The sequence below is a fragment of the Oncorhynchus mykiss genome, chromosome 24, assembly GCF_057628025.1.
Source record: "Oncorhynchus mykiss isolate SJ-2025 chromosome 24, ASM5762802v1, whole genome shotgun sequence".
Lineage (NCBI taxonomy): Eukaryota > Metazoa > Chordata > Actinopteri > Salmoniformes > Salmonidae > Oncorhynchus > Oncorhynchus mykiss.
Window position 1 is genome coordinate 18,902,726 of NC_143045.1, and position 25,830 is coordinate 18,928,555.

Sequence of the window (25,830 nt, forward strand, 5' to 3'; positions counted from 1 at the left end):
ATCAGCAAAATGTCAATGGTTCCACAGTGCTCTTCTGGTCTCACAATCCTAGTGTCAATACAAGCTAGTTTTATTAAATAAAAAAGTGGGAATGAATTCTGTTTGTTTCTCAATAATGATGGTTTAATTCTGAGCAATGTTTCATTTCCTCTTACAACATAACTAGCTGCAGCTTTAACTCAGTCATGACACAAATGGAAACTAGGCACCACCGCACAGAGTTGTCAATGTTATGAAACAAGAACATATGTTTGGCATGAGTTAAATAGTGCAGTGAGTAATAATGCAGTCATTTACATATCCCATAAGTGTCTTCCTATTTTATCTATCATTGAAGGAGGACACTTCTTCAAGCGAAACAGGTTTTAGTTGGAAGAACACTTTTTCAAAAGCTCCCAGACATAGCATATACAGCCTTATTTGACTCGGGAATAGGACAATGAACAACATTTGGCACAATAAGTAACTTACTCAAGGATTCATGTCAACAAGACTTTAAGTTTGGAGAAGAGAACCACCCCAAGGTAAGGAAGCTGAGGAACTGTATGCTTTCAATCAGTTAAATATCTTAAATTATTGATATGTTAAACACTCAAAATACATAAATGTCTTAAAAATATATACGGTTTGTTACATAGTTACTAAATACTAAGAGTTAAGGTTAAGGAAATGATGCACAGTGACGCCAAACGTACAGTCAACGTACTGACGTAGGTTTGTGGGAAATCCCTTTCCACATTCACACCGAATACAAAACATGGGGAATACATGTTTCAATGCCAAAAAGGTAATGTTTTGTCTTTCGAAATACTATTTTTATGTATTTCTCTGTATATATAGAAATTAGGAACATTGACATAAATTCAACATTGGCTATGTGCATGCATGCATGTAGATTTTTGTCTAAGTGAATGTCAACAGCATGTTGTTTGTGCTATGCTACTCAAAAAGTGCAAGCTAATAACGAAACTAAAGAGTATTTTTGCTATCATTTTACAACATTTTGAAAATTTGCACAATAGTGTAGACGGGAAGTTTGACAAAACTGTAGACTATAGGGACCATTCATCCCTCAGAGCAGACCACAGTTGAAGTCAGTTTTGGCCAGGTAACCAACACACGCAGAACTGCTAAAGGCCATTGAGTTTCAAATGAGTAAACTACAACAATTTAACTATATGACCAAGGAAATTGAGCCACAAGTTTGTTTGAGACTTAGTTTTCACTTTGATTATGTTTTATTCAGTACAGAGGATATTAAAGTTATGAATGCATTTTGTGATGTTGCAGACCCAGAGTGAGGAACAGCATGAGAAGAATCAAGATGCCGGCCCCTCTGAGGGTCAGAATCATAATAATTGCCATCCTCACCAACCTCTAACGGTATTGGTTTCAACTACTAAACTACTGGACGGTCCAACTACTCATCACTGAATTTCTAATGTTACAATAACATATTAAATTAATGTGTAACTCAATTAGCTTATATTTGCTGTAACATCAAACAATTCTAGATGCCACAACAATGTAAAGAAGACCAATCTGGCACCAAGACAGAGGTGTATTATGAAAAAGATTTTCTTCCTTGGAAATGGAACATCACAGCCTTGTGAGTTGTCTGTGTATTTGTTTTAGTGATTGGAATTTGGTAATGGTAAGGAACCTTAAGGTATCTTGAAAAATCTTTTATACCTAGGTCTACTTTTTTTTCTTTTTAGAATTCAGAACAACCACATGGAATCAACTGTGCCTGTAAATAGCAGTAAGTAAAGCTAGTGGAATTAAAGTGGCCTACTAGAAAGTATTCCGTCTACTAGTTTGTCTTAAAGTTTTGAGATTTCAAAATCGTACTAATTGCCACCTGTGAACATTGTATGATATCATGTCATATATATTGTTATCACTTTACCTTTAATATATTCTAATCTCCTCACAACAGCGGTGATCCCATTTCAGGCTGGGGTGGCGGGTGTGGATATACATCCTCATCTAGGCTTCATCTCAATAGGATCATCTCCAGACTGTGTTCAGGCAGCTCTACCTCATACCGATGGCTCTTCCTCACAGCATTCACCTCAACACCAGCTTCTTCAATGATGGTAGGGTTTCACAATAGTGAGGGAACAAAAGCACAACCATACCTTCAATCAAGCAAGGTATCTAGTTATATCTCAAACAGAATGGAGGCACACAGAGCAGCAACATTAGTAAATATATTTATATTACATAACGTACACAAGAATCCCCAAGTGTAAATTCACAGCCACCGATAAATGAAATGATACCATGCAGAAAAGCACACCATCATTTTACGACTGATCTATCATAGATCTAAAACTGAGATTAAACTGTGGTGGTGTTTCCCCAAATGAGTCACTCTCAGTCAGATACAGTGCCTTGCGAAAGTATTCGGCCCCCTTGAACTTTGCGACCTTTTGCCACATTTCAGGCTTCAAACATAAAGATATAAAACTGTATTTTTTTGTGAAGAATCAACAACAAGTGGGACACAAACATGAAGTGGAACGACATTTATTGGATATTTCAAACTTTTTTAACAAATCAAAAACTGAAAAATTGGGCATCTTTAAAATCTTTCTTCACTATTTCATAGTCCTAGTTAAAGTATTTTGTTTTACTTTAGAAGGTGCCTATTCTGCTTAATGGACCCTGTATCATCTGATGTGTCTCCAGTATGATTATGTATACACATGGTTTTATCAAGGCTTCATGCCCAAAATGCAGTAAGCTCCACTGAAAAATGGAGGGTGGTACATCTTGTCACGTTCTGGCCTTTATTTCCGTTGTTTTGTATTTATTTAGTATGGTCAGGGCGTGAGTTGGGTGGGCAGTCTATGTTTGTTTTTCTATGTTTTGGGGCATTTCTATGTTTTCGGCCTAGTATGGTTCTCAATCAGAGGCAGGTGTCATTAGTTGTCTCTGATTGAGAATCATACTTAGGTAGCCTGGGTTGCACTGTTTGTTTGTGGGTGATTGTCTATGTTAGTGGCTTGTGTCAGCACAGGTCTCATGTTGTAGCTTCACGGTCGTATTTGGGTTATTGTTTTTGTTATTCTTTTGTATAGTGTTCAGTCTTTCTTTATTAAAGATTCACCATGGACACTTACCACGCTGCGTATTGGTCCTCAGATCCATCTCGCATCTCCTCTTCAGATGAAGAGGAGGACGGCCGTGACAGAATCACCCACCAACCAAGGACCAAGCGGCGTGGTAGAAAACAGCGACGACAGCAGCAGCAGCAGCAACAACAGCGGCCGGTATCACAGGACTCCTGGACATGGGAGGAGATACTGAACGGAGAGGGACCCTGGGCACAGGCTGGGGAATATCGCCGCCCCAAAGCAGAGCTGGAGGCAGCGAAAGCTGCGCGGCGGCGATATGAGGAGGGGGGGGCACACGAGGGGTGGAGCTAAGCCAGGTAGCAGACCTGCGCTCACTCCTCGTGCTTATTATAAGCAGCGTGATACTGGGCAGGCACCGTGTTATGCGGTTAAGCGCACGGTGTCGCCAGTACGTGTCCATAGCCCGGTGCGCTATAGGACAGCCCCCCGAGAGTGTCATGCGAGTGCGGGCATCGAGCCAGGTCGTATGGTGCCTGCTCAGCGGGTCTGGTCGCCGGTACGCAGTTTTGGTCCAGGGTATCCTGCGCCGGCTCTGCGTGCTGTGTCTCCGGGGCGCTGGGAGGGTGCAGTGCGTCCTCTGCCTGCGCTCCGCTCGTGCCGGGCGAATGTGGGAGTGGAGCCTAAGGGAGAGATGTGTGTAGTAAGCACTAGATCTCCCGTGCTTACCCACAGCCCGGTTCAACCTGTGCCTGCACTCTGGAGGGTCCGGGCAAGAGTGGTTATCCAGCCTGGGGAAGTGGTGCCAAGGTTGAGCTCCAGTGCTCCCCCACAGCCCGGTCCTTCAGGTGCCTCCTCCTAACCCCAAGCCTCCTGCAGGTCTCCCCAGCCTGGTGGTTCCTGTGGCAGCCCCACGCACCAGGCTGTCTCTCTGTCTCCTCCCTGCAGGTGGTCCCGCCTGTCCGGCGCCGCTGCCGGAGCCTCCCGCCTGTCCGGCGCCGCTGCCGGAGCCTCCCGCCTGTCCGGCGCCGCTGCCGGAGCCTCCCGCCTGTCCGGCGCCGCTGCCGGAGCCTCCCGCCTGTCCGGAGCCTCCCGCCTGTCCGGCGCCGGAGCCTCCCGCCTGTCCGGCGCCGCTGCCGGAGCCCCTCTGCCCCGAGCTGCCCCTCTGTCCAGTGGGGTCATTGAGTAGGGTGGCCATGGTGAGGAAGCCACGGAGGCGGACAATAAAGCGGACTAAGACAATGATGAAGTGGAGTCCGCGTCCTGCGCCAGAGCCGCCACCGCGGACAGACGCCCACCCAGACCCTCCCCTATAGGTCAAGGTTTTGCGGCCGGAGTCCGCACCTTTGGGGGGGGGGGGTACTGTCACGTTCTGGCCTTTATTTCCGTTGTTTTGTATTTATTTAGTATGGTCAGGGCGTGAGTTGGGTGGGCAGTCTGTTTGTTTTTCTATGTTTTGGGGCATTTCTATGTTTTCGGCCTAGTATGGTTCTCAATCAGAGGCAGGTGTCATTAGTTGTCTCTGATTGAGAATCATACTTAGGTAGCCTGGGTTGCACTGTTTGTTTGTGGGTGATTGTCTATGTTAGTGGCTTGTGTCAGCACAGGTCTCATTTTGTAGCTTCACGGTCGTATTTGGTTTATTGTTTTTGTTATTCTTTTGTATAGTGTTCAGTCTTTCTTTATTAAAGATTCACCATGGACACTTACCACGCTGCGTATTGGTCCTCAGATCCATCTCGCCTCTCCTCTTCAGATGAAGAGGAGGACGGCCGTGACACATCTAGGCATAGTAGTAATGAATTCTATGAGACTCTGCATTACTATAAAGTATAAAGGTACCTGTATCCGGCTGTTAAGGGAGCTCCAAATTACGTAAGGCCTGGCCATTTGTTTGTTCTTGCACAATGTTTTACCAAACACATATCTGCATACACACACACCACCTGTCTATACAAATAAATATTTGTTAGTGGTGTTAAAACCGTGTCTGGTTTGTGTGAGTGTTTCTACTTTGTTTTAGTAGGTTCTTCACAGGTTAAAAAGGATGTACCTTAAAGTATCTGTCTGAATTTTGGATGAAAAAATGTAAGTTCTCCTGATGAGAAACGTACTGAAACCCAATACCTGGTGTAGAGAATCTTTGAAATGTTTTACAATAAGGAGTCTGAAGTAAAGGGAAAGAAAAGTTAAAGAACAGACTCAAAGAACAGGTTTTGAATGACCTCTGTTCTGACTTTCTGATCTGTTCACCCTCGCTAGAAAGATCAGGGACATTGGTTGAAATTTAAGTATTATGTAAACAGAGAATTATGAAGAAGTTTATAATTGATCAGTAGTTCTAATTGTGAGAAGGAGAGAGCGAGGGACCGCTGTCCCGACTGAGGGAAACCTGTCTCTAGTCTATTTGACTATTCCTTGAATTCCCGTATTATATAAAAGCCCTTATGAGTTATCAAGGGTTGTAATTGAAATGTTATTTGTTCAGATTTGTTTATTTTTATTTAACCGACACTTACCTTGGATGCATGAATCACAGTGTGGCTTGAAGCCTTCCCCACATTAAATAAGGAAGCAAAGACTGTGGCTTAATGCCTGCTACATATTGTTCCACGATTCAGTATACCACAAAGTCTAGATAGCGATAAGGGGACACATTTCAACTCAAAGATAATAAATGAACTGTGTGACATTGTCACGTCTGCTCCTGCTCCTCCCCCCCGGGTTATGACGTCGCCAGAGTTCTAACCACCGGTTCTGAGATTCATCATTACGCACACCTGGACTCCATTACCTTCATCATATTCCTCCCCTTTGCATGTCACTCTCCCATGTTTACTCACCAGTTGGTATTGTTCTTGTGTATCGGCGTAGTGCCTTATGTTAGTGTCGTGTTCTTGGTTTAATTGTTTTGTTAAAACGTTTCACCTGCACGTGCTTCTGACTTACCACCCCATTATTACAGACATGATGCAAGTTAAGAGAAATTTGCATGTACCGTTTCAACTGGAAAATTCTGGACTTGCAGAACACTACAATGGCGTTCGGAAAAATAAACTGGCAAAAACATGTGCTCAACCAGGACTACCTGGGTGGATACACTACCCATAGCCTTGTTTTCAATGCGTTCCACCCCAGTCAGGAAAACTGGACTTGGTCCACATGAGGACCCCAGCATCGCCACCAGCTGCAGTCCCAGATCTGCATCTGTTGGATGACACTATGATGATGTACAGTATAACTCTGACTAACTGTACTCAAGCTATTCACTCACAGGTCTCTGCTGCCCAAACCTCCCCAGACGACTGTCCCCATCACGATCTCCAGCCCTGAGATTGGGTTATGGTGAGGAGGCACGGCAGAGGTAAAGAACCTTCAAAACCCAGGTGGAAGGGACCACAACAAATCTCCCTCACAAGCCCAACGGTGGTAAAGTGCTTAGGGAAAGACACCTGGATCCACGCCTCCCACTGTAAGCAGGTAGCAGAGCCAGAAGATGTTACTCCTGTTACTCCTACACCCCAGTAGAGGCACTCTGCTTACCCTGGGACCTCCTATAACCCAGTAGAGGCACTATGCTTACCCTGGGACCTCCTATAACCCAGTAGAGGCACTCTGCTTACCCTGGGACCTCCTACAACCCAGTAGGGGCACTCTGCTTACCCTGGGACCTCCTACAACCCAGTAGAGGCACTCTGCTTACCCTTACCACTTTCTTATAGTTAGCTAGTAATGTCTCTGTACTACAGAATGAATCAGATTGTTGGGTTTGTTACCAGACAGTGCAGAGACTATGCCATTACTAGCTATACCTCTCTGTGCTTACTAAATATTGATGCAGACCAAAGCAGGTAACCTTAGAGACGGAGAGCTTGATTGGGTGGAGGATAAGGTGATTTTATTTTAATAATGCCACCTCTCTGCCTAAGCAACCCATCACCCTGGCCTACTCTCCCCCAGGTTATTTGTGTTATAAAGCATATGGAATCGGTCTCCAGTTGGGGGAAAGTTATTGTAAGTATAACCTTTCATTCTACAATAACATAACCGTACACATATTGTTGAGAAATGAAACATTCCACCCTAACATGTCGATGGGAATACATTATAAACTTAAGAATGTCAGTGTGTATGCTAAACCTACTTCCTCAGTCAGTGGATCTATGCATGTGTTTGGGGGGAAAGCCTATACTATTATCTGCCTACAAACTGGTCAGGATCATGCTATGCTGCCTATGTTGTTCCTGCTATGTGTGCTACCCCAGTACCCCCAAATCACCTTTTCTCCCACTTGTATAGGAAGACCATTGTAATGTTTTTTTCTATGCATTAATTCCCAAAATGGCATGACAACTGTGCTTGATTCCATTATAGAACTAGGAAATTAAGTAGAAAGAATACGTAATGCTACTGCTACTGCTTTTGAAGAATTAACTGCTGAACTTGTGGCTATACCTAACATGGTCTTACAAAATAGATTGTCTTTGGATATTCTCCTAGCAGCTGAGGGGTTTGTGCAGTGGTGGGTGACGAATGTTGTACTTACATTCCAGACTTATCTATTGGTGTTGCTGAGTAAGTTGCCACTATCAGACAGGAGGTATATACTGTAAACAAGCAAGATAACGAGAGAGGTCAGCATCTGTTTGCACGGGTGAAAAGTAGCCTGAGGAACATTAGAACTCTTGTGTTGCAATGTCTCCTAGCCCTGGTTGGAGTCCTTATCTATCATTCTGCCTGTTCTCATGCATTACGACCCTGGTGAGGAGATTGTGTGAAACAGCAGTAAATCTTCCCCACCAGATGGTCATGACCACAGAAGTAAACATGAATGAGCTGACGGATCTTACCACTGTTTCACTCTTTACCATTTAGAGTTTGAGTTCTTACCTGTGAAATCAGAGATAGATCTCCCTCGCAGCTGCTTGATTAAAGATTTTTCTATTATACAGTCTCTACCTTAATTTTTCGATCGAGTTGTCCTCAACAGTACTGAAGGTCGGGTTTATAACACTTCCTTGCGGATATTTTGCATCAGATTACCCCCCGAAATAGGGACAAAATCAGCAGACAACAGGTAATGTAGGTTGAAATTATGTTTGTTCAACATTCTGACTTGTAATGGGACTGTTCGGGAATGCTGAGCCTAGATGATAGAGATGAGTGTAAGTATTTCACTCTCAGATTCTAAAAGAGCCTAGCTGTATGTACGCCTATCTATAGTGCCTTCAGAAAGTATTCACACCCCTTGACTTTTTCCATATTTTGTTGTGTTAGAGCCAGAATTTAAAATTGATTAAATAAAGATTTGTTTTGTCACTGGAGAACACACAATACCACAATGTCAAAGTGGAATTGTTTTTATTTTTATTTAGACAAATTAATAAACAATGCTAACTTGTGTCAATAAGTACTCAACCCATTTGTCATTGCAAGCTTAAATAAGTTCAGGAGTAAAACTTAACAAGTCACATAATAAGATGCATGGGCTCACTCTGTGTGCAATAATAGAGTTAAAAAAAGAATGTTAATGGCTACCTCACCTCACACACAATTATCTGTAAGGTCCCTCAGTCAAGCAGTGAATTTCAAACACAGATTTAACCACAAAGACCAGAGATGTTTTACAATGCCTCACAAAGAAGGGCACCTGTTGGTAATTGGATAAAAATGTAAAAAGCAGACATTGAATATCCCTTTCAGCATGGTGAAGTTATATCACTTTGGAGTGTGTATCAATACACCCAATCACTACAAAGGTATAGTCGTCCTTCCTAACTCAGTTGCTGGAGAGGAGGGAAAATGTTCAGGGATTTTTCTATGAGGCCAATGGTGACTTTAAAACAGTTAGAGTTTAATGGCTGTGATAGGAGAAAACTGACATTTTAGTTACTCCACAATACTAACCTAAATGACAGAGTGAAAAGGAAGCCTGTACAGACTAAAGATATCCCAAAAACATGTATCCTGCTTACAACAAGGCACTAAAGTAATACTGCAAAAAATGTGTTGTTCATTAGTTTACTCCAATTAGGGGAGGGGTGGTAGAGTTAGAAGAAAAACATGTATATACACACATATATATATATATATATATATATATATATATATATATATATATATATATATATAGTACCAGTCAAAAGTTTGACTATTTTCTACATTGTAGAATAATAGTGAAGACATCAAAACTATGAAATAACACATATGGAATCATTCAGTAAACTAAAAAAGTGTTAAACAAATCAAAATATATATTTTCTATTCGAGATTCTTCAAAGTAACCACCCTTTGCTTTGATGAGAGCTTTGCACAATCTTGGCATTCTCTCAATGGGATGGTATTTTCATGTTCCACTCAAAATCATAAAAAACACCAATTTAGCTTTGGTGGTCCAACTCTGGTTGCAGATAATCGGTGTTTTCCGATAGATTAGTTAACCTTAAAAATGCTTTACTTTTGAGCATGAACGGTGCAGCGTTTGCGCGAATGCATTGCATTCATCCAGCCAGAGAATCAACAAAGTTGCGCAAATGCTGCCTTTTCAGACACGCTGAATCGAACGCGAAGAAATACATTGGCAACAAACAACATATTCGGGCTTCAGCTGATTGGTTGACCTTATGGACCGCTTGGCATGTTTTGGAAGTAAGTGTTGGCTAAATTGCACAGATAGAAACAGCGCACAAACATGGCTGAAAACGAGTTTGCACGAGATATCGTTTTCCATCTAACTATCTGCTCAGCTCGTCGCACTAACGCAACGTTAGCTACATACAGCTAGATAGAAGGCTAGCCCAGCTAGCTAACAATTATCCATTTTAGCTAACTATGTATTTGCCTTCGGGTAGCTAATCGATTCAACCAGCTACTGTAGCTAGCTAACTAATGCATCTCTGTTAGCTACATAATTGTCAGCTAGCTTCCGACTTGAAGTGCCTACGCTAGCTTGCTAGTTACAGTGTATTCAGACCCCTTGACTTTTCCCATATTTTGTTACGTTACAGCCTTATTCTAAAATGTAATTGTTTTCCTTCATCAATCAACACACAATACTCCACAATGACAAAGTGAAAACAGGTTTTTAGAAATGTTTGCAAATGTATATAAACTCGAAATTGAGCTCTAGTGCATCCTGTCGAAATTGATCATCATTGAGATGTTGCTACAGCTTGATTGGAGTCCACCTGTGGTAAATTAAATAGATTTGGAAAGGAACACACCTGTCTATATAAGGTCCCACCGTTGACAATGCATGTCAGGGCAAAAACCAAGCCGTGAGGTCAAAAATTGCTGTGCAGCGACGCGCCACCTTAAACCTTGACAGCGCTTGAGAGGATCTGCAGAATAATGGGAGAAACTCCCCAAATTCAGGTGTGCCAAGCTTGTAGCGTCATACCCAAAAATATTTGAGGCTGCTAAAGGTGCTTCAACTGAGTAAAGGGTCTGAATACTTGTAAATGTGATATTTCAGTTTATTGTTAGTACATTTGCAAAAAATTCTAGACCTGTTTGTGCTTTGTCGATATGCTATATTGTGTGTAGATTGGAGGGAGGGAGGGACAATTTAATCAATTTTAGAATGATGCTGTAACGTAACAATGTGGAAAAAGTCAAGGGGTCTGACTACTGAATGCACCTTCTGTTAGCCAACGTTAGCTACTGCTAAACCTGTGATGCTTGCTTTAAATCTGACCAATAATACAGATTTTAACAGAATATTTCCAGTAGCTAATGTCTGCATATGGTTACCAGTAGAATTGGCCAGTTTTGGACATTACTCTGACTTATTTTCAGATGACCCTTCTGACAAGCCCCCATGTCGAGGTTGCTCATCTAACCTGGTGGAACCCTACATAAAATGTGCTGAGTGTGGACCCTCACCTTTCCTTCTATGTCTCCAGGTGAGGGGGGCACATTGCATCCTCTGGCATGCGCATAAAACTGTTAATACATTTTGCCTAACTAGATAACTCTACTGACACTATACCCCCCCCCCCCCCCCCCCCCCCCCACACACACACACACACACACACGCATTCTGTTTCAGTGTTTTACCAGAGGGTTTGAGTTCAAGAAACATGAGAGTGATCACAAGTATGAAATAATGGTAAGATATTCGTGTTAATTGTGCTGTCATCCATTCTGAGTAATGCATATTATTATAATATTGACTCTTAAGTTATCCATTATTTACCAAAATTCTGGCTAAACAATAGTGACCATGCTCAATACCATGCCTCCCCCTCACACAGACGTCAGACTTCCCTGTGCTGGAACCTGGCTGGACAGCACAGGAAGAGATGGCCGTACTGGAAGCAGTTATGGACTGTGGCTTTGGGAACTGGTTAGTATACACACACACACACACACACAATCGCTCTCTCATCATATATTACAAACTTGCAGACGAGGGGCCATTTGCAGTCTAACTTGTTTCGTAGCAGCACTCTCGTGTACTGTCTGCCAATATAAACATGTTCAAATTGATTTCAAAATCATAACTGTCACTTTTCTATTTGACTCTGCACAGGCAGGATGTAGCATATCAGATGCGCACCAAAAGCAAGGAGGAGTGTGAGGCCCACTACATGAAGAACTTCATCAACAACCCCTTGTTCTCCTCCACCCTGCTCAATCTCAGACAGATAGAGGAGGCTCGTACTGCAGTCACAGCCATTCCCTTCAAACGTCAGTATACAAACAACAAATCAAATCAAAATCAAATTTATTTATATAGCCCTTCGTACATCAGCTGATATCTCAAAGTGCTGTACAGAAACCCAGCCTAAAACCCCAAACAGCAAGCAATGCAGGTGTAGAAGCACGGTGGCTAGGAAAAACTCCCTAGAAAGGCCAAAACCTAGGAAGAAACCTAGAGAGGAACCAGGCTATGTGGGGTGGCCAGTCCTCTTCTGGCTGTGCCGGGTGGAGTTTATAACAAAACATGGTCAAGATGTTCAAATGTTCATAAATGACCAGCATGGTCGAATAATAAGGCAGAATAGTTGAAACTGGAGCAGCAGCACAGTCAGGTGGACTGGGGACAGCAAGGAGTCATCATGTCAGGTATTCCTGGGGCATGGTCCTAAGGCTCAGGTCCTCCGAGAGAGAGAAAGAAAGAGAGAATTAGAGAGAGCATATGTGGGATGGCCAGTCCTCTTCTGGCTGTGCTGGAACACACCTACTCCTCTGGATTTCTCCCTCCATAGTAATAAGGAGAGTTTTTGTCTTACAAGTTATTATAGAATTCTGAAGCCATACAACAAATACAATTTAGGCTATGCTTCAAAAGAAATTGTAAACTGGGTGGTTCGAGCCCTGTATGCTGATTGGTTGACAGCTGTTTTATATCAGACCATATGACAAAACATGTATATTTACTGCTGTAATTACGTTGATAACCAGTTTATAATAGCAATAAGGCACCATGGGGGTTTGGGATATATGGCCAATATACCACGGCTAAGGGCTGTGTCCAGGCACTCCGTGTTGTGTTGTGCATAAGAACAGCCCTTAGCTGTGGTATATTGGCCATATACCACACCTCCTCGGGCCTTATTGCTTAATTAGACTTGTGTATGATTTCCAGCTGATAAAGGCAGGGAGGAATACATGGCTTTTGTGATTTATCTGATATGCAACTACATCGTTCCTCATTTATGCTTGCTTTCTTATACAGTAGTAACATGTTTATCATGAGGGCCATTTCAGAGCACTAGGTATAAGTACTATTTTGGTTTTCCTCCCAGCCACTGACGATCCCCCCAGGCCCACCTTTGACTCTCTGTTGTCTCGAGACATGGCTGGATACATGCCTGCCAGAGCAGACTTCATGGAGGTGAGGGGAACTAGGGTCTTAAAGCATCCATGCCTTTAGTTGTTCTAATCTCACAAGCCATAGTCAGACATTCACTTTTTCTCTTCTTCTGCTAAAAACATTTCCCCATGTCATAATGAGCATGTCCTCATACTCCTGGCACATTATAATTAGAATCATAGTAACTACTTAACGATAACCAAGACAACCCTTGCCACCCTGCTAATGTATGCATGAGTGAAGATATTAGTTCTCCAGAGGGCCATCTCTCTGCAGTCCTATTGAACTCTTACTCATCTCCTTGTCCTTCTGTGGTCCCCTCCTGTTATTTGTCATCCTGTCTAGGAATTTGACAACTATGCTGAGTGGGATCTGAAAGACATTGATTTTGTGGATGATGACTCAGACCTACTACATGGTGTGTCGATAGTGCTATAATTGTATTTGAATTGAAAGTGAAGTCCAACCCTGCTTTCAATAGAGATTGGAAGTGTATGTTTATTGTACAAAATATCCTCATTGCTTTGTCTGACATATGTTTCTGGTTCAATCTAGCGTTGAAGATTGCTGTTGTTGACATATACCATTCAAGGTTAAAGGAGAGGGGTAGAAGAAAGAAGTAAGTTGAAATGTTTTAACTCTGTTGTAAGGGGCTTATTCAGCCACTAGATGGCCTCAAATATCTTTGAATCTTTGCCCTTCATCATATGCCTATAACACTGCAGATGTTTCCACAAGAACATTTAATTGCTTTCCAAAATTGGAAATGTGATACCTACACAAGTAACACAACAGTCTACTGACACTAGCCTATTACCATAAGCACTGGTTCAGAATCATCGGTTGCTATGAATTCTGAAAGGCTTAAACATTACACAACTGTCAAATTTGAGTGTTCTTTGACCTGGTCACTTATTTTGTATTTATTTTTAGATTTGAGACGTTCATGAATTGTCAAACTCCGTCCTCAGCCCCCTTCAGTGTGTGTCAGTACTGGTCTTGGCCATGGTGGTCAGTCCATTCATGTGGTAATACATCCATCACTAAATCAAACATAATGAGTTGCTACTCCCCTAACTCTGTGGTATGGCATGTGGGGTGTGTATTGTATGTTAGCTGGCCAGAGCTCCCAGGACCGTGCATGTTTGTCTCATCTCAAATGACCCCCTATTCCCTACATGGGCCCTGGTCAAAATAGTGCACTACTTTTGACCAGGGCCCATCAAAATAGTGCACTATGTAGGGACTAGGGGGCCATTTGGGATGTAACACTGCTAGTCTGCCCAATGACCCCCACCCCGAGCTGGTGACATGGCAGAGGCCCAAAGCAGTGACTCTTGACTTGCAGGCCACATAGTTCAAACTCAGTAAGCCCCACTGTCAGGTCCTGTTTCACAGCATAGGAAGCCTACTTGTTGCAAAGCTGTTCTCACAACCATACCTTCAAGCTATACTATATATACAAAAGTATGTGGACACCCCTTTTTAAATTTGTGGTTTTGGCTATTTCAGCCATCTGTTGCTGACAGGTGTATAAAATTGAGCACACAGCCATGTAGGGCAGCAGGGTAGCCTAGTGGTTAGAGCGTTGGACTGTTAACCCACTGTTCCTAGGCCGTCATTGAAAATAAGAATTTGTTCTTAACTGACTTGCCTAGTTAAATAAAGGTGTAAAAATAAAATCTCCATAGACAAACATTGGCAGTAGAATGGCCTTACTGAAGAGCTCAGTGACTTTCAATGTGTCACTGACAAGTCAGTTTGTCAAATTTCTGCCCTGCTAGAGCTGCCTCGTTTCCACTTCACAATAACACAGTTGACCGTCTAGGAGCAACAAAGGCTCAGCTGCGAAGTGGTAGGGCACACAAGCTCACAGAACACGACTGTTGATTGCTGAATCGCGTAGTGCTTAAAAATCGTCTGTTCTTGGTTGCCACACTCACTAACGAGTTCCAAACTGCCTCTGGAAGCAACCTCTGCACAAGAACTGTCGGGACTCAGGAGCTTCATGAAATGCGTTTCCAGCTGCACACAAGCCTAAGTTCACCATGCGCAATGCTGAGTGATGAATCCCACTTCACCATCTGGCAGTCCGACAGACGAATATGTGTTTGGCGGATGCCGGGAGAATGCTACCTGTCCAAGTGCATAAAGCCAACTAAAATTTTTGGTGGAGGAAGAATAATGGTTTGGGGCTGTTTTCATGGTTTGGGCAAGGCCCCTTAGTTCCAGTGAAGGGAAATCTTAACACTACAGCATACAATGACATTCTAGACTATTCTATGCTTCCAACTTGGTAGCAACAGTTTGGGGAAGGCCCTTGTGTCGGCATGACAATGCCCCCGTGCACAAATGCTCTTGTGCTGCGGGGATTTGCTACCTTTCGGCCAATGTTTCAACAGCTAGTGGAAAACCTTCCCAGAAGAGTGGAGTCTGTTTTTAGCTGCAAAGGGGGTGGACCAAATCCATATGAATGCCCATGATTTTGGAATGAGATGGTTATCGAGCAGGTGGCCACATACTTTGGTCATGTAGTGTATGTGGTTCAGGTTTAGCAGATATAAGGTACCATCACTCATTCAATAAATGTCAGTCTAAACCCTCTGCTGTTTTCACTCTCTCTACCGGCCTGAGAATTGGCTGGTATTCACCAATGGACGTGTCCATATTCTTGACTTTGTTGTCTTACAGGATCATCAGGGACCATGGACTGATCAACCTGAGGAAGTTCCAGAGTAAGTGCTCTCCTAACAGATTAGAACTGGGCTGCAGAACAACCAGGAGACCAGGCGTTACTATAACACCCAGACTGAGTATGCATTATGTATCCATGGTTGTATGTAAACAACTGTTGCAATAATGATCAACAGTAACCCGAGGGACCCTGAAGGCACTGCCTGTGCTTTTATTTACGCTGGAAGCTGAGAATAGCCCAGTGCGACGCGTGCCAGAGCATGCCGCAGCATAATTATTGCTCCACTATGAATAGATGCCTATGAAATGAACACTGCAGGTCTAATGACCAACTGTATTGGAGATTTGTGAGCTCTTATTGATCCCCTCTCCATGGACAGTTTTTCATCTAGCTTGGTAATATAATACATTTTTGTGTCCCGCTTTTTATTCATGGCAGATGGGACTGCAAGAGACTCCCTGACTAGATTTATACAATCGGTTCCTCTTTTTCCATTACTGGCCAGTGCAGTGTTATCTCCAGGTGATGCTCTGGGAAATTGGCTGTAGTTTTAGGGGTGGAAAAGGACACCCTTATGTTTTATTTACCAGTCTCCAGTCACTACGGCCCTCCTCCCCATCTCTCCTCCTATCTCGTTAGTCTTTCAAGACAAAAGAGAACCCAGAATTGCGGTAGAGCTGCAGCGTGGTTGTCATGGAGACTGTCAAAGTGTGTGTGTGTGTTAGTCATACGGTAATGGAAGCCGTGTCCAAGCCTGGGAGGCTCACAGTGTCGTGCCTAGGCTGATCATGCTGTTGCTCCAGGCAGTTTGAACAAACCGTCTCACTCAGTACCTCAGGACCACCAATCCAGCCCATTCCTGTTATGGAGTGTTTCAAATATTTGACTCCGCAGGACATTGACTCTACCTGTGTGTGCATGTCAGACACGTTCTCATCACTGTACAGCCACTAAATCAATGAGGAACTCTTGCTGCCAGCTTGCAGATAGACAAAGCTGTGCCAGCCTTGAGCTGCTGTCATACTACCCCACATTCACTGTGTACAGAATATATAATATAGAAATCACCATGTCTGCAAAGCCACGAGAGTCCACTCAATAAATATATATATCTATGTCTCAGCAAAAAAAGAAATGTCCCTTTTTCAGGACCCTGTCTTTCAAAGATAATTTGTAAAAATCCAAATAACTTCACAGATCTTTGTTTTAAAGGGTTTAAACACTGTTTCCCATGCTTGTTCAATGAACCATAAACAATTAAGGAACATGCACCTGTGGAGTGGTCGTTAAGACACTAACAGCTTACAGATGGCAATTAAGGTCACAGTTATGAAAACTTAGGACACTAAAGAGGCCTTTCTACTGACTCTGAAAAACACCAAAAGAAAGATGCCCAGTGTCCCTGCTCATCTGTGTGAACGTGCCTTAGGCATGCTTTAAGGAGGCATGAGGACTGCAGATGTGGTAAGGAAAATCTCAGTCTGTCTTGTGAGATGCTTAAGACAGTGATACAGGGAGACCGGATGGACAGCTGATTGTCCTCGCAGTGGCAGACCACGTGTAACTCCTGCACAGGAACGATACATCCGAACGTCACACCTGCGGGACAGGTACAGGATGGCAACAACTGCCCGAGTTACACCGGGAACGCACAATCCCTCCATCAGTGCTCAGACTGTTCGAGAGGCTGGACTGAGGGCTTGTAGACCTGTTGTAAGACAGGTCCTCACCAGACATCACTGGCAACAATGTCGCCTATGGGCACAAACCCACCGTCGCTGGACCAGACAGGACTGGCAAAAAGTGCTCTTCACTGACGAGTTGTGGTTTTGGCTTACCTGGGGTGATGGTCGGATTTGCGTTTATCGTCGAAGGAATGAGCGTTACACCAAGGCCTGTACTTTGGAGCGGGATCGATTTAGAGGTGGAAGGTCCGTCATGGTCTGGGGCGGTGTGTAATAGCATCATTGGACTGAGCTTGTTGTCATTGCAGGCAATCTCAACGCTGTGTGTTACAGGGAAGACATCCTCCTCCCTCATGTGGTACCCTTCCTCAGGCTCATCCTGACATGACCCCCCCCCCCAGAAATGTCCGGAAACTTGCAGGTGCCTTTGTGGAAGAGTGGGGTAACGTCTCACAGCAAGAACTGGCAAATCTGGTGCAGTCCATTAGGAGATTTAATGCAGCTGGTGGCCACACCAGTTACTTTTGATTTTGACCCTCTCCCCCCTTGTTCAGGGACACATTCCATTTCCATGTTGGTCATGTGTCTGTGGAACTTGTTGAGTTTGTCTCCAGTTGTTGAATCTTATGTTCAAATGCCCATCGGGGGAGCTTTTAAACCGTTCATGGCCACAGCAGGTTATCTCAGTGATGCAAGGGGGTCACTCAATGTGCAATGTCTGGACATGTTCTCCTCTGGTGTTCCTCAAAATCCTCTAATCTACCAAGATTGAATGTGATACAGATCACTGCTGTCATACCCTCTTCCTGGAGATCTACTGGGTTTACAGTCCAACTCTAATTTACCACCTCATTCTACTTATCTACTTATGTAGTGTTAGACTGAACCTACCGGACGGTAGATCTCCAGGAAGAGGGTTGGGCAGTCCTGCTCTACAATTACAGCTACGTCTCGCGACCATTGTGTTTTTATCTTCCAGTCCTGGAGCATCGCTACCCTAAGGAGGTACAGGATCTGTATGATGCTATGAGACGTTTCGCCAGGGTGGTGGGCCCTATCGAACACGACAAGTTCATAGAGAGTCATGCATGTGAGTATGACATTCTAATGTGCACACACAGTAGTCATTTGATGTTCACACCTGTCTGTCTGTCTCCGCCTGTCTGTCCCTGTCTGCAGTATAGACCGGTGAGGTGAGTGGACAGGCCTTTCTGATCTCATGTCATCCTTGTCTTTCAGTGGAGTTTGAGCTGAGGAGAGAGATTGGCAGGCTGCAGGAGTACAGGAGAGCAGGCATCCAGTCTTTCTGCAGTGAGTCCAGTCTACCCATATAACCCTGTCCCCCCCCCCCCCCCTACTGCCAGACAGTCCCCCTCAGAATCTGTGTCCCAAATGGCACCCTATTCCCTATTTAGTGCATTACTTTTGACCAGAGCCCATACAGCGCTGGTCAAAAATAGTGCACTTTGTAGGAAAAGGGTTAAATTTGGGACAGAGGCAGAGCCTCATTAGTGACTTCCTTGTGTCAGCCAGGACCCAGGGCTGACTGCACCAGTAACCCCCTCCCTCCTCTGTGTCCCCCTGCAGGTGCCAAGGTGTATGAGCGTGTGAAGCACGTGCGGGAGGATGAGCGGAGGAAGAGGACCATGCTAGTTGATGTGCTGCAGTACATTCAGGACGGACGGGCCTGCCAGCAGTGGCTCAGCAAACAGGCTGCCATGTGAGCCCCGTCCGCTTACCCTTTTGTCCAGTGTTTCACAATCCATTCCTCTGGACCATGTGGTTGTACGTTCATGTTTAAGTCCAACACTAGCCCACCTGATTCTACTAATCAATGGCTTGATGATTAGTTGACTATTTGAATCAGGGGTATTAGTGCCTGGCTGTAACTGAGATACCACCCACTTCTGCAGTTTATTACTGTGTGCTTGGCTCTAACTGCAACAAGCAGTGCTTGATTGTTGATTGTTTGTATGTAGAGCTGTTCTTGTCATTTTGTTGTTTATCCTAAGCACAGCTCTTGGGTGTTCTGATAATTATTCTTTATGGAAGGAGAAAAAAAACAACTGCTAGTGATTAATTCTCTCTGTGGACAACGATCCCGGAGAGTGAAGTGTGTGCCTGTAGTGACACTTCTCTTTCCACAGTGATGCTGGTATCACTCCTGTTGTCATCACCACATCAGGTAAGGACTCTCTTCCTTTCCCTCTCCTTCCCCCGCTACCTCTCTTCTTATCATGGTCCCAGGTGCAGTCACATGAATGTATTCTCAGAGATGCTCCTCCAGAAATCCAGTCAACGTACAGGACTGTTATGCTTATTTGTCTGTTTCCGTTGTCATTCAGTGACCTCCAGTGCACAAGTAGGACACATCTATGTACTCAGTCATTTCTACACAGCTATATTTATACTAATTTGCCTGTCATAAATATTTGTCTTTATTTTCCTCACAAAACTGATTTTGTAAACCCATCAGTTTGTCATTTATAACAATAAGAGAATAGTCTTTTCTTAATTTTTTTTTTTTAGATCTGTTATAGTGTTATTGTTCCACAGCAACAGGCAGGAGAAGCGCCCCTCCTCTCAACCTGACTGGCCTGCCAGGGACAGAGAAGCTCAACGACAGGGAGAAAGAGGTACACACAGAATCCATTCCATTACAAATGAATTCTAGGATCTCTATGGATGTAAGGCTCTCAGCACCACCAGGGCATGAAATGAAGGGCTAAACAGAGTGTGTGTCCTAAATGGTACCCTATTCCTCGTAGGCCCTGGTAAAAAGTAGTATACTCTATAGCAGGGCTCCAACTCTGTTCCTGGAGAGCTGTCCTCCTGCAGGTTTTTGCTCCAACCCCAGTTGTAACTAACCTGATTCAGCTTATCAACAAGCTAATTATCAGAATCCGGTGTTGTAGCGAAAACCTACAGGACAGCACCTCTGCAGAAAACGGCTTGGAGAGCGCTGCTCTATGGGGAATACAGTGGTATTTGGGATGCAGTCACGACTGGCATTTTGTTGAAGTAAAATGGCGTGTCTCTTTCTCGCTCTCTCTCTCTCTCTCTCCTGTGGCTGGCTGCAGCTGTGCCAGGTGGTGCGTCTGGTGCCAGGTGCCTACCTGGAGTACAAGCAGGCCCTGCTGAACGAGTGCAGGCGGCAGGGTGGTCTACGGCTGGCACAGGCCCGGGCACTCATCAAGATTGATGTCAACAAGACACGCAAGATCTACGACTTCCTGATCAAGGAGGGCTACATCAACAAGGCCTAGACCAGCCTAAGACCAAGGTTGTGTCATAAATGGAACCCGATTCCCTAAATAGTGCACTACTTTTGACCAGAGCGGGGTGCTATTTGGGACGCATCCAGAGTCAGAACTGTTCCAGCAGAGGTCATGGCTGGACTGGACCCTAACTGATACGTTTTATTCTCATGTTGTCTTGGTGAAATGATGCTGTCATGTGCTGTGAGAACTACGTTTCAATGCCCTTCCTTTGAAAGAAACACAATGAATTGTACACTATATTTACAGAAGTATGTGGACACCCCTTAAAATTAGTTGATTCTGCTATTTCAGCCACACCTGTTACTGACAGGTGTTTAAAATAGAGCACACAGCCATGCAATCTCCATAGGAAAACATTGGCAGTAGAAAGCCTTACTGAAGAGCTCAGTGACAGTTTGGCAAATTTCTGCCCTGCTAGAGCTTTCCCAGTTAACTGTAAGTGCTGTTATTGTGAAGTGGAAGCGTCTAGGAGCAACAACGGCTCAGCCGCGAAGTGGTAGGCCACATAAGCTCACAAGACCGGCGCGTGCTGAAGCGAATAGCGCTTAAGCATCGTCTGTCCTCAGTTGTAACACTCACTACCAAGTTCCAAAATGCCTCTGGAAGCAACGTCAGCACAATAATTGTTCATCGGGTGCTTCATGAAATGGGTTTCCATGGCTGAGCAGCAGCACTCAAGTCTAATATCACCATGCGCAATGTCAAGCGTTGGCTGGAGTGGTGTAAAGCTCAACGCCATTGGACTCTGGAGTGATGAATCACACTTTACCATCTGGCAGATCGACGGACAAATCTGGGTTTGGCAGATGCCAGGAGAAGACTACCTGTCCGAATGCATAGTACTAACTGTGAAGTTTGGAGGAGGAATAATGGTCTAGGGCTGTTTTTCATGGTTCAGTCTAGACCCATTGGTTCCAGTGAAGGGAAATCTTAATGCTACAGCATACAATAACATTCTATATGATCCTGTGCTTCCAACTTGGTGGTAACAGTTTCAGCATGACACTGCCCCCGTGCACAAAAAGAGGTCCATACAGAAATGGTTTGTCGGGCCTCCGGGGTGGCGCAGGGGTCTAAGGCATCGCAGCGCTAGCTGTGCCACCAGAGACTCTGGGTTTGCGCTCAGGCTCTGTCGCAGCCGGCCGCGACTAGGAGGTCCGGGTTAGAGAGGGTTTGGCCGGTATGGATATCCTTGTCTCATCGCGCACCAGCGACTCCTGTGGCGGGCCGGGTGCAGTGCATGCTAACCAAGGTTGCCAGGTGTACAGTGTTTCCTCCGACACATTGGTGCGGCTGGCTTCCGGGTTGGATGCGCGCTTGGTTGGGTTGTGTTTCGGAGGACGCATGGCTTTCGACCTTCGTCTCTCCCGAGCCCGTACGGGAGTTGTAGCAATGAGACAAGATAGTAATTACTAACAATTGGATACTACGAAAAGGGGGTAAAAAAATTTTTTGGTCGAGATCGGTGTGAAAGAACTTGACTGGCCTGCCTAGAACCCTGACATAAACCCCATCGAAAACCTTTGGGATAAAATGAAAAGCTGACTGTGAGCCAGGCCTAATCCCCCAACATCAGTGCCCGACCTCAATAATGCTCTTGTGGCTGAATGGAAGCATGTCCCCGCAGCGACGTTCCAACCACTAGTGGAAAGCCGTCCCAGAAGAGTGGAGGCTGTTATAGCAACGAAGGGAGGACCAATGCCCATGATTTTGGAATGAGCTGTTTGACGAGCACATACTCTGAATTTGTTATCAACTTCAGGTCCTACATTTTGCGTCAGTCTTGCCTTGTATATGTTACCAGTCAAAAGTTTGGACACACCTACACATTCAAGGGTTTATCTTCAATTTACTATTTTGTACATTGTAGAATAATAGAGAAGACATCAAAACTATGAAATAACACATGGAATCATGTAGGATTCAAAAAAAAGTGTTTTAAAAAAATCCAAAATATATTTTAGGTTCTTCAAAGTAGCCACCCTTTGCCTTGATGACGACAGCTTTTCATTCTCTTAATGGTTGTACAGTCGTCTCAAATAAAACTGTGAAGGACCTCGGCGTTACTCTGGACCCTGATCTCTCTTTTGAAGAACATATCAAGACCATTTCAAGGACAGCTTTTTTCCATCTACGTAACATTGCAAAAATCAGAAACTTTCTGTCCAAAAATGATGCAGAAAAATTAATCCATGCTTTTGTCACTTCTAGGTTAGACTACTGCAATGCTCTACTTTCCGGCTACCCGGATAAAGCACTAAATAAACTTCAGTTAGTGCTAAATACGGCTGCTAGAATCCTGACTAGAACCAAAAAAATTGATCATATTACTCCAGTGCTAGCCTCCCTACACTGGCTTCCTGTCAAAGCAAGGGCTGATTTCAAGGTTTTACTGATAGGCAAACAAAGCATTACATGGGCTTGCTCCTACCTATCTCTCTGATTTGGTCCTGCCGTACATACCTACACGTACGCTACGGTCACAAGACGCAGGCCTCCTAATTGTCCCTAGAATTTTAAGCAAACAGCTGGAGGCAGGGCTTTCTCCTATAGAGCTCCATTTTTATGGAACGGTCTGCCTACCCATGTCAGAGACGCAAACTCGGTCTCAACCTTTAAGTCTCTACTGAAGACTCATCTCTTCAGTGGGTCATATGATTGAGTGTAGTCTGGCCCAGGAGTGGGAGGGTGAACGGAAAGGCTCTGGAGCAACGAACCGCCCTTGCTGTCTTTGCCTGGCCGGTTCCCCTCTTTCCACTGGGATTCTCTGCCTCTAACCCTATTACAGGGGCTGAGTCACTGGCTCTACTGGGGCTCTCTCATGCCGTCCCTGGAGGGGGTGCGTCACCTGAGTGGGTTGAGTCACTGATGTGGTCATCCTGTCTGGGTTGGCGCCCCCCCCCCCCTTGGGTTGTGCCGTGGCGAAGGTCTTTGTGGGCTATACTCAGCCTTGTCTCAGGATGGTAAGTTGGTGGTTGAAGATATCCCTCTAGTGGTGTGGGGGCTGTGCTTTGGCAAAGTGGGTGGGGTTATATCCTTCCTGTTTGGCCCTGTCCGGGGGTGTCCTCAGAGTGGGCCACAGTGTCTCCTGACCCCTCCTGTCTCAGCCTCCAGTATTTATGCTGCAGTAGTAGTTTATGTGTCGGGGGCTAGGGTCAGTTTGTTATATCTGGAGTACTTCTCCTGTCCTATTCGGTGTCCTGTGTGAATCTACGTGTGCGTTCTCTAATTCTCTCCTTCTCTCTCTCGGAGGACCTGAGCCCTAGGACCATGCCCCAGGAATACCTGACATGATGACTCCTTGCTGTCCCCAGTCCACCTGACTGTGCTGCTGCTCCAGTTTCAACTATTCTGCCTTATTATTATTTGACCATGTTGGTCATTTATGAACATTTGAACATCTTGACCATGTTTTGTTATAAACTCCACCCGGCACAGCCAGAAGAGGACTGGCCACCCCACATAGCCTGGTTCCTCTCTAGGTTTCTTCCTAGGTTTTGGCCTTTCTAGGGAGTTTTTCCTAGCCACCGTGCTTCTACACCTGCATTGCTTGCTGTTTGGGGTTTTAGGCTGGGTTTCTGTACAGCACTTTGAGATATCAGCTGATGTACGAAGGGCTATATAAATAAATTTGATTTGATTTGATTCTTAACCAGCTTCACCTAGAATGCTTTTCCAACGGTCTTGAAGGAGTTCCCACATATGCTGAGCACTTGTTGGCTACTTTTCCTTCACTCTGTGATCCAACTCATCCCAAACCATCTCAATTGGGTTGAGGTCGGGTGATTGTGGAGGCCAGGTCACCTGATACAGCACTCCATTACTCTCCTTCATGGTCAAATAGCCCTTACACAGCATGGAGGTGTTTTGGGTCATTGTCCTGCTGTAAAACAAATGACAGTCCCTAAGTGCAAACCAGATGGGATGGAGTATCACCGCAGAATGCTGTGGTAGCCATGTTGGTTAAGTGGGCCTTGAATTCTAAATAAATCACTGACAGTGTCACCTGCATGTACCATCACACCACCTCCATGCTTCACAGTGGGAGCTACACATGCGGAGATCAAGCGTTCACCTACTCTGCGTCTCACAAAGACACACAATAATCTCAAATTTGGACTCATCAGTCCAAAGGACAGATTTCCACCGATCTAATGTCCATTGCTCATGTTTCTTGGCCCAAGCAAGTTTCTTCTTATTATTGGTGTCCTTTTAGTAGTGATTTCTTTGCAGCAATTTGACCACGAAGGCCTGATTCATGCAGTCTCCTCTGAACAGTTGATGTGTCTGTCACTTGAACTCTGTGAAGCATTTATTTGGGCTGTAATTTCTGAGCCTGGTAACTCTATTTAATTTATCCTCTGCAGCAGAGGTAACTCTGGGTCTTCCTTTCATGTGGCGGTTCTCCTGAGAGACAGTTTCATCATAACACTTGATGGTTTTTGTGACTGCACTTGAATACATTTTCAAAGTTCTTGAAATGTTCCGGATTGACTGACCTTCATGTCTTAAAATAATGATGGACTGTTGTTTCTCTTTGCTTATTTGAGCTGTTCTTGCCATAATATGGACTTGGTCTTTTACCAAATAATCTATCTTCTGTATACTGAATGGGTTAGGAAGAAAATAAATTCCATAAATTAACTTTTTAACAAGGCACACCTGTTCATTGAAATGTATTCCAGCTGACTACCTGATTAAGCTGGTTGAGAGAATGCCAAGTGTGCAAAGCTGTCATCAAAGCAAAGGGTGGCTACTTTGAAGAATCAAAAATATATTTTGATTTGTTTAACACTTTTTTTTGTGTTATTTCATAGTTTTGATGTATTCACTATTATTCTGCAATGTAAAAAATGGTACAAATAAAGAAAAACCGTGGAATGAGTAGGTGTCAACTTTTGACTGGTACTGTCTGTACCTTCCTATTTGTACAGTACTTTAATTGTCAGTGACACAGGAGCAGATAAGAAAATTGTGTAGTTATTTCTTGTAATGAAATGTTTTATGTGAAATGTATAACCGTACATGGTATATTTTACTTATCATCAATGTGTAATAGCAGTTACCTGTTACATGATAACCAACTTTCCATCGTAGCATCGGTGCTGAGTTGCTTTACCTAAGCAGGTTCTGTTAGCAACACCTCTCCCAGTTTGATAATGGGCTCCATCTCTGATTCAATTCCTTCTCTGCCAGTGGAGTGAGTCTGGGGCTGTATTTCTACAACTTTTCAGAGTAGGAGTGCTGACCTAGGATCAGACCACCCCCC

General features: G+C 44.2%; 2 protein-coding genes across 6 annotated transcripts; both read left to right on the forward strand.

Annotated features, from left to right (window-relative positions):
- The first annotated feature begins 333 nt into the window (after window positions 1-333).
- LOC149972390 (uncharacterized) lies at window positions 334-8,027 on the forward strand. Of its 3 annotated transcripts, none has more exons than XR_016491352.1 (6): window positions 334-524; window positions 1,291-1,383; window positions 1,515-1,609; window positions 1,719-1,762; window positions 1,940-2,099; window positions 6,357-8,027. XR_016491352.1 is itself a non-coding variant. In XM_090218545.1 (6 exons), exons 5-6 carry the CDS (start codon window positions 2,051-2,053, stop codon window positions 3,432-3,434), a joined length of 333 nt encoding a protein of 110 aa, XP_090074671.1. In that variant the 5' UTR covers window positions 334-524; window positions 1,291-1,383; window positions 1,515-1,609; window positions 1,719-1,762; window positions 1,940-2,050. The 3 variants fall into 3 exon arrangements, 1 of the variants encoding a protein (XP_090074671.1); XM_090218545.1 differs by lacking the exon at window positions 6,357-8,027 and adding an exon at window positions 3,151-3,434; XR_016491353.1 differs by lacking the exon at window positions 334-524 and adding an exon at window positions 649-787.
- Window positions 8,028-9,457: 1,430 nt separating this feature from the next.
- Window positions 9,458-22,627, forward strand: LOC110503917 (transcriptional adapter 2-alpha). 3 transcript variants are annotated; one of them, XM_036961672.2, is made up of 15 exons: window positions 9,458-9,728; window positions 10,878-10,984; window positions 11,131-11,190; window positions 11,336-11,427; window positions 11,614-11,771; window positions 12,833-12,921; window positions 13,246-13,318; window positions 13,456-13,519; window positions 15,592-15,635; window positions 18,260-18,370; window positions 18,520-18,591; window positions 18,868-19,000; window positions 19,428-19,465; window positions 19,837-19,916; window positions 20,361-22,627. In XM_036961672.2, the coding sequence occupies exons 1-15, from the start codon at window positions 9,704-9,706 to the stop codon at window positions 20,544-20,546; spliced, it is 1,332 nt and encodes a 443-aa protein (XP_036817567.1). In that variant the 5' UTR covers window positions 9,458-9,703; the 3' UTR covers window positions 20,547-22,627. The 3 variants fall into 3 exon arrangements, 2 of the variants coding, with proteins under 2 accessions (XP_036817567.1, XP_090074672.1); XR_016491365.1 differs by having other exon boundaries at window positions 9,519-9,728; window positions 19,810-19,916; XM_090218546.1 differs by lacking the exon at window positions 9,458-9,728 and adding an exon at window positions 9,761-10,454.
- The last annotated feature ends 3,203 nt before the right edge of the window (window positions 22,628-25,830 follow it).

Excerpts from the sequence above, each read along its gene's own strand:
- LOC149972390 (XM_090218545.1), top strand. The coding sequence starts at position 2,051 with ATGGCTCTTCCTCACAGCATTCACCTCAACACCAGCTTCTTCAATGAT. Across the intron at positions 2,100-3,150 it reads CACCAGCTTCTTCAATGATG|ATCCATCTCGCATCTCCTCT; the intron begins GTAGGGTTTCAC and ends ATTGGTCCTCAG.
- LOC110503917 (XM_036961672.2), top strand. The coding sequence starts at position 9,704 with ATGGACCGCTTGGCATGTTTTGGAA. Across the intron at positions 11,428-11,613 it reads GACTGTGGCTTTGGGAACTG|GCAGGATGTAGCATATCAGA; the intron begins GTTAGTATACAC and ends GACTCTGCACAG. Across the intron at positions 18,371-18,519 it reads GTTCATAGAGAGTCATGCAT|TGGAGTTTGAGCTGAGGAGA; the intron begins GTGAGTATGACA and ends CTTGTCTTTCAG.